Genomic DNA, 13,646 nt, shown 5'->3' with positions numbered 1-13,646 from the left:
ATATTTCTTCTATTCTCATTTTCTTATTTTTTATTTTAGTACTTATATTTCTTTATATATTGTATGTTTTCTTCACATATTGTGTTTATATTATATCATTATGTACATAATTTACATGTTACTTACTCCTTTATTTCTATTTTCTTACATTTCTTTGCATTTATACAAGAGCAACTGTAACACTCCAATTTCCCCAAGTATTTCTGATTATATAGCCCATCTTTCTCTCATTCAAGCATACAAATTGTGCACACACTGCAAGAAAACACACATCGACAACACAACGCTTCATTCAAAGCAAGTTTGTCATATATAGGATTTATTTACACTTTTCTATTTACAGATTTTTGTTTCAAAATCTTCTCTGTACACATTTTTAAATTCAACAACCACGACTCCTGTCACTCGCTCCAGTTTTATTAGATTTTGTTTTTTTTTACTCAAGAGGCAAAAGACATGGAGGGAGTTTTTTGTTTCAGTTTGGTTTTCATAAACATATTTTCATGTCTGGAGAGCGAGAAGAGAGAGAGGAAAAAAAACGAAAAGAAATGAAAGCAGCTGAAAATGTTACTTAAGGATACCTCTGCTGAAGATGCTCTGAATGTTTGAAGCTTGTCTGTGTGTGTGTCTGTGTGTGTGTCTGTGTGTGTGTGTGTGTAGGCTAATAAAAAAGGGGCTCCAGCCAGACACCACCTAGGCCTTCATCACCATGGAGACGTGTGTGTGTGTGTGTGTGTGTGTGTGTGTGTGTGTGTGTGTGTGTGTGTGTGCGTGTGTGTGTGTGGAGAGACAGTCGGTTACAGTCTAATCCTAGATGTGTATTATGGTGTGAATGTGTTTGTTTATTAAACCATCTCTTCTCTCAGAGGAGGCAGCGACGTCTTGTTAAGGGGGAATTACTGCAAATGACATTACGGCAAAAATAGAGAAACTCTTCTGATGATCTGAAACACATTCACAGAGAGTACAGTAGCTGTCAGCCGCCAACATTAGTGGCCTCAAGCACCCCCCCTTTTTTAATATACATAACCTGTAACCGCACAAACTACTGGAGTTGGCTAATAGAGAGCTGCAGGAATGAGTCCAATAACAGGAAATGAGTCAGCATGTTAGCACCTCCGGTTCCCTCTTCTGGAAGTCAATGGGTTTTTTGAATGGCTTTTTAGTAGGGCTGTCAAAGTTAATGCAATAACAACGCGTTTAACGCCACTAATTTCTTTAACGCATTGACACAATCAATCTTTCTGACATTGTAGCGGGCTACAATGTGAAACTAGAAAAACCTAAAGAATACATCGGTACCTACCATGTCGCACTATCTCGTCACAAAAGAGGTTAAATAATGCTCCAAACGGTCATGTCCATTTTCAAAGGGGTCCCTTGACCTCCGACCTCCAGATCAGTGAATGTAAATGGGTTCTATGGGTACCCACGAGTCTCCCCTTTACAGACATGCCCACTTTATGATAATCACATGCAGTTTGGGGCAAGTCATAGTCAAGTCAGCACACTGACACACTGACAGCTGTTGTTGCCTGTTGGGCTGCAGTTTGCCATGTTATGATTGGAGCATATTGTTTTATGCTAAATGCAGTACCTGTGAGGGTTTCTGGACAATATCTGTCATTGTTTTGTGTTGATAATTGATTTCCAATAATAAATATATACATACATTTACATAAAGCAGCATAATTGTCCACTCCCATGTTGATAAGAGGATTACATACTTAACTAATCTCCCTTTAAGGTACATTTTGAACAGATACAAAATTTATGATTAAAGCTTCAGCAGGCAGTATATTTTTGGCATCATTGGGCAAAAATCCCATAATAACCTTTCAGCATATTGTAATTCAAGTGTTCTGAGAGATAACTAGACTTCTGCTCCTCCTCATGGCTCTGTTTTTAGGCTTTAGAACATCTAGCCCGTGACGGGAGACTTTGACCAATCACAGGTCATTTCAGAGAGAGAGAGCGTTCCTATTGGCTGTGCTCCGGCTGGTGGGCGGTGCGTGGTATTTCCTCAAAAGATCTCAACATGGCTGCCGGGTCACAAACTTTCTCATTTTATAGCTAAACTGTGCACTACAAGATGATTCTGAGAACATTGAGGAGAGAAATAGACATTAACGTAACAGAATATTGATTCATATTTGATCAGCGCTGCCTAGTTTGACCGTTTGGTCGGAGTTCTAGAGTGATTGAAAGCCGGCTCTCACAGACAGCAGCTGGACAGCAGACCTCAGATCAGCTCTTACTGCTCGTTTTCCTCCGGTCTTTGAAATCTTGCAGATGCCGTTAGGAGCACCGGAGGACACAGAGGAACATGATTTTTTTCAGATTACCTGTCTCATGCACTACTGTCAGGATATAGTGACTGTTTAATAAAAATAACATATATTAATAACTTTTATTTTCTATTTAATCATATTTGCTCCATTTCTACCCACTGCAGCTTTAACGACGGGCAATCAAGCTATTAATCACGATTAAATACTTTAATCGATTGACAGCCCTAATTTTGAGTTATGCCTGAAATCAGGTCTGTGATTAACACAAGAGATTAACGTTGTGCTCTACGATATAGAATACGTCAATAAATATCCCACTCGTGAATTTTGAAGCCTTTACGTGTCTTTACAGAGGCGGTTTCTAACAAGCGGCTAAATGAGACGACTAAGCGCCATCACATGAACACTAGTCCACCTCTACAGCCTCGTTGTTACTTAAAGCCTAACGTTAGCTTTTTACTTCTGCCGCTTGCATTCACACTTCAAAACTCATAAAAGTGCTGAACAAAACGAGTACGTATCATAAATGTGTGTTTGCCACAGGGCTTATTTTCTGCAATAATCCAAAATCGATGGAACAATCCCATTGGGTTTTAGTCGAGGGAACCAGCGCGATGCTAACTTCCTGGTTGAGACACACCTGCAGCACTCTATGATGTGAAAGGAACTCTAGGTTACTACTGTAGGTAGTACAACTGTAGGTAGTACTACTGTAGGTAGTAAGCTGGACTTCCTTACACTTCACCTCATGTTTTTGGTTTTGGGTAGGCTAAATAAACCTCATGCACACTGCTTCAACATGTGGAGGATTCCAAAGCTTGACAGGCCTGCTGTTTCTATTACAATCCCTGTTCGGGGAGGGGTTAGCTAACCATCAGTTGCTGAGTTTGAACTATTAAAAAGCCCAGAGTATTATTAAACAGTTCATGTTGGTGAATGAGATGTGATATTTCCTGTCTTTTCACAGTCAATTTCCTACGACTGCTTCCAGGAATCTAAAACCTTTAAAGTTCATTTGAGGTCAAAAACATAACTAAGATCTCATATCTCCAGAGTCAGGCACAACTTAACAGCATAAAAAAATAAAAAGCAAAGAAATGAAAAAGACAAATGTTTAAAATGCTGATTGAAAGAATAAATCTCGTACAAAAAGAGGAGAGAAAAAAAGGCTATAGACTTTTAAATGAAGTGCAGCTCTTTCCTTGTCAGAGAGCATGGGAGATGAGGGGCTCGTGGAACTGGTGTAGATTGTGTAAAAAAAAAAATATCCCAAGTGTGATCAAAGACTGACAGCTCTCACGGAAAAGCGCTGAAACTTCAAAAAGATCCCCCCCGCCCCCGTCCCCCCCCCGTCCCTCTCTCCTTCACACACCTACGCACACCGTCTTTGCGGGCCGGGCTGACAATAATGGATCCTGGCGGAGTCGCGACAGGAGGCTCCAGACGCTAACAGCTCCATGTTATGTCATGAATGTCTGATTACCCCCCCCACCCAACATTACACCAATATGGTGCTACTGACTTTGGGTTAAGACATCCCATGTGCTCCACATGAACAGAGCAACAGAGACAGGAGAAAGACGATAAGACAGTGTTGTGGGGGGGTCGTGTACACAACAATAATATGCTTCTATTTCAATGCACCTGCTGATTTTGTTCATTTCTGTGCAGCTCACTATATGCAAAAGTATTTTACATCAGTCGGTGAGTTTAATGATTGTTATCTGTCACGTTTCTGTTATTTAAAGCCATGATTCTGCTCTTCTCTGTTGTGTTTTTATTCACAGCAAAGCTCTGTCCTTTGTGAAATTAAAAATGCATTTTGAAAAAAAAATCTAATTTTGCTAGACCAAAAAAAGGTGATGTGCACTTTTTTTTCATGACAACATGGAGTATAGCGAAGCAGGATTGATGCTGGTTACACATGATTCAATGAGGAGAACCAATATGGATCAAACATGTGTCATTGTTTTTAGAAGGTGCAAGACTTCCTTAAAGTTAGGGTTGGTAATGTTGAGAAACCAGCAAGAGGACGCTAGATTTTAAAAATGATCCAACAGAAGAATCCAGCCTAGTGTTGTCAACTCTTTTCCATTGAAAGTAGCTAGCAGCACTAGCTCCAAGTCACTACGTCGAGAGAGAAAGTCGCCAAGTCAGCATCACTGACAGTCCGTCCCTTCAGGCCTCCCTCCGAAGACACTCCCCCAAAATTACCATTATGAACGTAAACAACAAACATGGATATTGTTAGTACTCACAGCTGTCTAGCTAGCAGCTTGTGAAAGACTCCGGTGACGCGCAATGAGTGCACGGGCAGAGAGCGCACAGGTCGGCAGGCAGGCAGTTAGCTCGTCCAATCATTACATTCGGGCCAAATGAAATGATTGGACGTCTTATTACAGTCCTGCGACAACCGCAGATACCGTTTTTTGTCTGGACGGCAGAGGGCCAGCCCTACAAACGCAAAAGTCTGTCACTAAGAGATGAAGTTACACGATTGGTCGGCCGAGTGTCGGAGTTTCCTCATTGGCCCGTTGCTCTTTCAAAATGAAAGGGCGGGAACAGTCCGTTATGCAAATGAGCTCGTCCTGCGCGACGCGTCCGGCTCACTAATCTTGGACCAAGCTGTCAAACCAGGCCATGTAGTTCTAGAATGAAACCAGATTCAGCAGTGGCATCGCCTGTTTCTCACTTCAAATGTTTTCAGAAGTAGAGTTTGGTGGATTGTTTAGACGGAATAACAGGAAGTTTACGCGCAGGTTGCCATGTTGTTTCCTGTTTGAAACGGCGAGCAGAAAACCAGGGACCAATCAGGTGCAATCCACAGAAAGGTACGTCACCGTTTGAACGGCCAGCTGAGTGGAGCAGCGCGTCCCCTAGTGTCCTCGCCGGACCTGGTGGACATGTAGCGCTGGATTTAACATTACAGACATGACCACTGACTATTTGTGTAACAATTTAGCCACAAACTCCCAGATTGACCAACACGGTCCAGACAGATACTCAGTTCTGACTGATTCTTGTTGGTTTTTATCAGAGCATTTGATTTATTGATTGCTGTCAGGATGTAATGAGAATTTCAACAAATATAACAATTGTTTTTGAAGATTACCAACCCTAGCTTTAAATAAAGAGGCTGCAAAAAGGCCCATGCACCTGCTGCTTTCATATTTATAGGCACTGAAGTGGAGTGACAAGGACGGCCTTGTGGGTGACATATAATGAGAGACTCTCAATATTGCTGAGCTCAGTGCAGACAGCCTTACCGCTGCTCTCTTGCCAAAACTTGAATTAAAGTTGTATTTTTGAGGTGGAACTACTTTTGGAGAGTATGCAATCATATTTGGACTTAATCTGTAACTGTTGCACATTTCATATGTGCTTCCTGTTGGAATCAAACTATCCAAAGAGTGAATCCTGAAGCCTATTTTCAGCAAAACATCTCTTTCCACCTACACCAAACCGACAGACGACACCTTAGAATGTTGTTTTTCACATTTTTTTTGTGCGCCCATGAAAATCACGCCCAAAAGACAGATGGACAGGAGGGGAGAGTAAACAAAGATGGTATGCATCTTAATTAAGGCAAAATTGTTCATTTGGATCTTTACTTTCAATAAACAACCCTGTGAAGAAGAAGAAGAAGAAGAAGAAGAAGAAGCACTTTTTCTGTCTGTGAATACCAAATCTAGCTTCCGTAAGGATGATTCAATTTCTGAATTGACCTTCAAATTGTTTATTTCGACCCTGTATTGAGTGTGCATGTTTCTCAATTTAGAGTAAATCTATGTGTGTGGATTTCTAGTTGTCACTACGTGTGTGTTCTGAGGTAGTCCTGGGTTCAGAGAGGAGGGGTAGTTCTAAGATTTAAGACATGGCCCTTCATCTATAAGCAGGTTGAGTGGGAAGTTCTGCCTCCAAATGGCTTATTACCTCCTGTGATGTGGATGTGCAGCCCCTTACTACTGTTAGTCTTACACTCAAACACCGTGCTGCTGCAGTGCGGGTGGGAGGACGGGATAAGGGAGCAGATTGAGTCGGTGTGTGGTTCGTAGAAGGAGGGAGACATGTTTCACCTCGCAGACTGACAATCCTCCTCTCTGTAAAGTCCTAGCTTTTCATGAAGGAAACAAACTGCGTCCCTCCTGTCGCGCAGCTGGAGGAAAAAAAGCAGAAAAGCAGGAGAGGTCATGTTCCTTCAGGTGGTGTCGTGACCAGGAGAGCGGGCTCAGATATGTAAACCATCTAGCGCAGTGCCCTTTTGCCATCTTTCTTTGTCTTTGCAAAAACTGAAAAAAAGGTCACATTTTGGCCTCGGGAAACAAAACACAATGTATTGCCATGGTGGAGGTTTTTGTTTTAACAGAAAGGACATTTTTCTGAGCCAGAAACACTAAACTCCCGGCGGAGCTGAGCTCACGGTCCTGCATCAGGCCTGAGGAGGGACTTTGAGGTGTCAGCTTGAGCGGACCGAACTCCAACAAAAAGTCGTGGTTGTCAGTGATGAAGAAGGCTTCTGCACTGGACTGAAGGAGTGCACGTTTCAGAGAAAAATAATTTAAAAAAGGCTCCACGTCAACATGTTAAAATGCTACACCGCACGTCCTCTCAGTCATTGCTTGATTCAAATCTCTTAGTAGCTGAAAAGGCCCATTGGGCGATATGGGGAAGGGAGGTTAAGAAAGAGGAGAAGGTCCTTCCCTGTAGGAGTAGAGAGAGGCCTCAAAGTTCAGCAGACGACTGCAGGGCAGTAAAGGAGGAAGAAGAGGAGGAGTAGGAGGAGGGGGAACAGGAGGAGGAAGAGGAAGAGGAGCAGCTGCAGAGAGCCCCGCTCATCATCTCTTGTAGTGGTTGGGCGCGTCGGCAAAGGCAAACTTCAACCTGTAGGCTTCAGCCAGCAGTACGCTCACTTCCTCGTTTCCCCAGTGCATTGTGGGAAGGTTCTGCAGGAGGATCATCAGACCCTGTTGGAAAAAAAGAATTAGAATTAGAGCTTAGTCGTCTGCAGAGAACTAATCAGCAACTATCTAGATCATTAGTTGATGGTGTAATGCGGTGCACACTACACCAGAATCAAGCCCATTTTGGGAAATATCTCCCTCCAATCAACCGTCAGCAAAGACCTGATGATCTAGAGATCATCCTGCCAGATGTTCCTGTGGTGTGAGGGATGTTAACAGTGTTTTTTACATCCCCCGATCGGCTCAGAAGTCCATCCTGGCCGCATCGATTTCAAATCGTAAATATTAAACATGTTCAATATTTATGATGGGATATCCTGTTGAGTGTGGGGAACCCCGAGGACAGACGATGACACAGTCATGTGGGAAAGAACGACAGCCAATAGAGAACCAAGCCGACTGAAGAAGGAAGGACAACCACCGCCATCATGGCGGCCGCGGCTAATGCATGAGCTAATGCAAGAGCTAATGCGTGAGCTAATGCATGAGCTAATGCAAGAGCTAATGCGTGAGCTAATGCTAGAGCTAATGCGTGAGCTAATGCATGAGCTAATGCATGAGCTAATGCAAGAGCTAATGCATGAGCTAATGCATGAGCTAATGCAAGAGCTAATGCATGAGCTAATGCATGAGCTAATGCAAGAGCTAATGCGTGAGCTAATGCATGAGCTAATGCGTGAGCTAATGCAAGAGCTAATGCGTGAGCTAATGCAAGAGCTAATGCAAGAGCTAATGCATGAGCTAATGCAGAACGCGAAGCATAAAGTAGTAGTAAGATGAAGCTCAGTGTTTAACATGTCTCAATGACTTCCTTCATTGTTTTTCTTTTTTCTTGGTGAATTGTCAGAACAAAGCAAAACCTAACATCTCTTATTCTTCCTGCTGGTCGTCCGCCATGTTTGTTTACACTAAAGGTACGTTTGACCGCGAGATTTTTTGCAAGATTTCCGTTTTATTTTTAGTCAGGACTCTTGTTGTTCAGAAGACACAGACAACCCGTTTCTCAGAAAAAGAAAATAATCCACACATCAGCATCGCCTCCCTTGATCCCATCGGCCCTGATATGTATACTCGTAAGGAATATTAGGTAGAGTGCTGTAAAAAAACGGCATCATTTGAATGTATTTTATGCAACACATTTCTCCTGTTTTTCTGTTTCAGATTTTCTAGTTTGTTCAACAGCAGTGAAAAACCATTCCAGCCTCAGGTCTTTGTTGGACTCTGTCAGGTCCATAGACTGTATATAAAGATGGATGATGCGTCTCTACTTCCTCCCACTGTACAATATATCCCAGATACGGTAGCTGCTGATGTTTTGGCTTTAGGGAGCTGTCGTGTCATCAAATTGTATTTAAAGTCTATGGTCTAGTCCCATCCTGGAACATTAAATGAGGACACAATAAAGAACACTGACTAACACCAGGTATACGCATCCAGATACAGAACACATGTTAATACCAGGTATGAGTGGGGCCCAAAAAATACTCTTATTGGAAAACATACAGAGCCCAAAACAACGTAAAACTATCGAAATGCAGCACAAAGTGTTATTATTACAAAGTGCAGTTGCATTTGGGATACTGGTCATACAAAGTACCCCCTTTGGGGTAATGCTAGTGTAGCAGACAGGCACAGTTCCACTTGCTTTCTGCCTCTTCCTGTGTGACACAGATGTTATTAACTCAGTCAAAGAGGTTTAATAACAGCTGTGAGAGAGAAAGAGAAAGAAGATAAAGAGGCGGGTATGGAGGGGGAAAAAATCAGGAAAAACAGAGTAAAGTGTCAAGTATAATTCAGTGGAGCTCCAGCCTTTCCCCAGATTCCTGTTCTGTACATTACTATGTAAGTAAGAAGACAGACAACAGCAACACACACACACACACACACACAGACACACACACACACACACACACACACACACACACACACACACACACACACACACACACACACACACACACACAGGTTCAATCTCACCGACTAATGCCTCTCTCTAGAAGGGGAATGAGACTGGTTAGCAGTGAGACGGACTGATTCTGTGTGTGTGTGTGTGTGTGTGTGTGTGTGTGTGTGTGTGTGTGTGTGTGTGTGTGTGTGTGTGTGTGTGTGTGTGTGTGTGTACGTGCATGCTATGGATCAGTGTCCCGGGAGCTTTCATCATCACGGCCGAAATCATTGCCGTGACAACAGGGTTTACAACCAATCATGGTGTTGATAATCACATCGAAGGGCAAATCATGTCGGGTCTCCTGCTGACTCCCGAGCAGCTCGCTGCCGTCTGAAAGGACCCCGCTACAAAAAGTATTTCAACGCCGCTTATTTGAATGTAAAGTGAATCTTACTTACCTCGATTTTATAAGTGTCAAAGTACTTCTAAGTTTATCTTACTACAACTGCTGAGAAAGTCAAACTACACTAAACTTTATATTCACTACAGCGAGGCCCTTTGTATTATTTTGCCCTCCTACGTATTAAATTGATGGTGTTTGGCTCCATTAATTTTTTCCCTTCCTCGCACGTTTTTAATGAGCCGGTGAGACGACCCTGATGACTTTTCAACAAAAGGCATTTGTATTCCAAGAGAGGGTGGAAAAGCACAAGTTTTCTTCAACTAATTGAGCTCAAAGCTGCCATCCTAGCCCCATTTTACAGATTAGGGTGCAGCTGTGCTTCATTTCTGCCTTCTGAATAGTATAGAATAGTAATATTATATTGTATCGATACATCAATAATCAATCTTTTATTATTAGGGCTGTCAAAGTTAACGCGGTGATTATTAGGCTGCAGCGGGCTCATTTTAAATCTAGAGTGAAGGTACTGGTATCATATGAAACTACTATAAACCTAAAGAATCCATCGGTACCAACCATGTCAGACTAGCTGGTCCTGAAAGAGGACAATAACACTCCAAACGTACGCTACATTTTGGTGAGGAAAAACTGCCATGGTCATTTTTAAAAGGGGTCCCTTGACCTCTGACCTCCAGATATGCGAATGTGTGAAGGCTTTTGTCTGAAAAAAACTTGAAAATTGTCTGAAAATTGTCAAAAAAAAACTTGAAATTGTCCGCAAGAGTTCTAAAAAATGTCGAAAAAAATATCTGAAAATTGTCAAAAAATGTCACAAACGTTTTGCATTTTGTCAACATCTGTTTATCTCTGAGTTTTCATTCACATATCTTGAGGTCAGAGGTCAAAGGACCCCTTTAAAAATGTCTATGTCAGTCTTTCCTCGCCAAAATTTAGCATAGGTCTGCTAGTGACAAGCTAGTATGACGTGTTTGGTACCGATGGATTCCTTAGCTTTAAAACTCTAAAAGAAATTCCCTAAGCGGTGAGCGAGTGTCGCTGAAAGTAAGTCCACCGCCAGTATCGTCAAATGTAAAACAGGTGATCAAATTTCTATAACATGCAGCTCCATGTCATTATCATCTACATCCAGCTGCTTGTTAATTCTACAGTTTAAAAAAAGACTAGATGCCCCTTTGAGAAGAGGACCTGGACCTTGAAAGGCTGACCTAGTAACACCATGCTTGGTTCAGAAAGACGCACTTCTGTGAAGTATTCTGGCTCTGAGTGATGGAGAGCGGAGGAAAGAGAAGAGGAGCCAGCCTGATCAGAATTCAGCGTGCCTTTCTCTCATCTGTATTCAATAGAGCATCACTATCAGCGCTCCCTCCTTTCATCACTCACCCTCTCTCCCGTCCGCACCCAACAATGTTGCTCACAGCTAAAAGGACTGCGTGTCAACACCAGTGGGTTCATGCGGTGTGTATTTATGATTATGTTAAGTCTGCTCACGTGAAAACAATCAGATGCTAAAGAAAACATTTTTTTGAACTGCAGATGTCCTACCGAACATCTGTCAGGCACATCAGGCTGAATACAAATAACAAATATTTCACGTAAACAGAACAAAGAGGGAGCGACTAATTCAATCCCATGTAGTTCCCGTGTCAGTCAGACGTAAAGAGCAGCGTTCATGTGTATGTATGGGCTGTATTTCTGTGTAGGAAGTAGTCTGTACATTGCCCCGGTGGTCCTGGATGCCTGCCTGGGGCTAGACACCGTGTACCTCTCCTACTGTACTTCACTGCCGCAGGCTCTTCAGGAGAAAAAAAGAGCTTCCCTGTGGAATAGCAACACTGTATCCTGGATGCACATGACTTGCAGTGAAATTAATATATGCTGAGGAGCATCGCTGTACTAAAAGAGTCCTCCGTTTTTAAAATTCATTTTGAATTCAATGGAGGGATTTAATAACCCGACCAGAGACTTGAGATGCTGTTGATGTTGTTTTAAAGCAAACCTTTGAAACAAATGATGGGAAATGTTGGCTTGTATTATTTACAGCAACAGAAATGTAACAGACTTAAAGGTGCTCTATATGATATCCAGAGCATTAATATAACTGCAAACAATTATTTGCTATGTAAAGATATAGAGGAGTAACGTCTACCTGAGCAGAGAATGAAGTCACCCTCCCCTCTCTGTGTGTTGTTATCAGAGATTCTCTGTGTTTTGTTGACATAGCCAGGCTGGCCGCACATGCCTTATAGTACATATACAGTATGTGTATGTGAGCGTGCCCCACTGGCTAGCTCACAGCAGCCGCTCTGCACTGCTCATGTGGCGGTTGCAGCTGATAACGCCGTCCTGACCGACGGCGCCGTTGTGGAAGCGTAGCACCCACCCTCTGGTTCCCTCCCACTGTTCCTGCTCCTTTAAAGGAACAGTATGTAACATTTCGGGGGATCTATTAGCAGAAATGGAATGTAATATTCATAACTATGTTTTCATTAGTGTATAATCACATGAAACTAAGAATCGTCGTGTTTTTGTCCTCCATGTTGCTCCGCCATGTTTCTACAGTAGCCCAGAACGGACAAATCAAACTTTGGCTCTAGTGAGAGCCTTTCGCGTTACCTGAAGGCCACCGTAATTCTCCGACTTGTGAAACTGCGGTAACGTGAGTACAAAGCTTTGGTACCACCAGCCGCTAGTCTGACTTCCGTTGCTACTAAAGTAGTGTTATCATGTTAAGGATGGCAACCAATCTGCAACCACACCACCAGATGCTGCCAAATCCTACACACTGCACCTTTAAAGTGTGTATATCTAGTATATATCTTCTGTGTCATGACATCTGTACCTAGAGAGACAGCTAAAGCTAGCTAGCCCCCTGTCTGATATTCATACGGACATCTTAAAGCCAGCCCTCATATACAGTACACAGTGTTATATTTTGGCCTCCACAGCGTAGAGATGGATGATAAGTAGCAGGAGGGACGTTTACCATGTGCTACCACGTCTTTATAAGCCAACAATAGGCACTAATTGCTATGCTACAGGAGAAGGACCAACAACCATGGGTGTCTAATCAAGTCATGCTTGGAGTGTTACAGCCACTACAGCAACCCACCCAAACAAACCTACGTATGCACGAATGCACTCGTGCATCGTCCGCTGCACAAGCACACACCCATAGTGACTGAGGAGCTTCATTAGGAGCATATTTCTGCGTGGTAACCATCTGCTTGCTATCACTTCTGTTGGGCTAATGACTTTAATACGGTTTAATTGCATACATCTCGCTGTCAGGGGGGAATGCGGCACTCACTCCACTCCACACAGGTGGCAACACTCCACGCTGAGAGGCCACGAGTGTCTGTGTGAGTGAGTGTGTGCGTTAGCGCGAGTACAAAATAAAAGGAATCCATGAAATTGAATGTATGTTCAGCTTGTGTTTGTGGGTAGTGAAGGCGTGAGAGGATGTATGCATGTTTTGTTACGGTGAGTGTTAAAATGGGTGAAAGGGATGATAAAGCAAATGAAAAGGTACAGGCGAGACAGAACAAGGAGACTAAGATGTATGTGTACTCTAGGTGTGTATGGCGCTTGTATGCCTTGTGGTTATTCAGGCATGAATATCCATTTATCCCACAATACTAACAAACACATTGATCCACCATTACTGTATACAGTACGCTACAAAAGGAAGGCAATTAGCTCTCCATCTCCTACGCTTGGCGAGGCTTAAAGTGGTTAATGGCTATTGATAGTGAGGGGAAAGCAGATTGTCAATAGAGTCGGTGCTGAGGCTCTTTCTTCTAAAAGTGAATTGGATAACATAACGGTTACACAGAGACAACCGTCAACTGATATCCACTCGCTGTGTGGATAGTTATTTCTTTAACCTGCATCTGACCCCGGGGGTGAGCTGATTTAATACACTCCATCACCGTCTCCACTTCACATCTGTAAAGCCGCACATGCTCAGTGGATCCACCATTGGTGAATGAGAAGAGCTGCTGATTGATCCGGTGGTAGCGGGAGCGTAGGTGTGGAGGAAGTAAAACAAAAACCGAGGCAAGACTGCGCTGATGAACATGAAG

General features: G+C 42.9%; 1 protein-coding gene across 2 annotated transcripts in view; it reads right to left on the bottom strand.

Annotated features, from left to right (window-relative positions):
• Positions 1-299: 299 nt before the first annotated feature.
• The window catches only part of tbc1d22a (TBC1 domain family, member 22a), a 186,984-nt gene continuing 173,637 nt past the window's right edge, over positions 300-13,646 (bottom strand). For both annotated transcript variants that reach the window (XM_074625654.1, XM_074625653.1), the window contains exon 14: positions 300-7,255. In XM_074625654.1, coding sequence (XP_074481755.1) covers positions 7,127-7,255 — 129 coding nt within the window. In that variant the 3' untranslated portion in view covers positions 300-7,126. The remainder of the gene's footprint in view (positions 7,256-13,646) is intronic.

Source organism: Sebastes fasciatus, chromosome 23, assembly GCF_043250625.1.
Source record: "Sebastes fasciatus isolate fSebFas1 chromosome 23, fSebFas1.pri, whole genome shotgun sequence".
Taxonomy (NCBI): domain Eukaryota; kingdom Metazoa; phylum Chordata; class Actinopteri; order Perciformes; family Sebastidae; genus Sebastes; species Sebastes fasciatus.
Note: the sequence above shows the minus strand (reverse complement) of the source record. Positions and strands in the feature narration are given on the sequence as shown.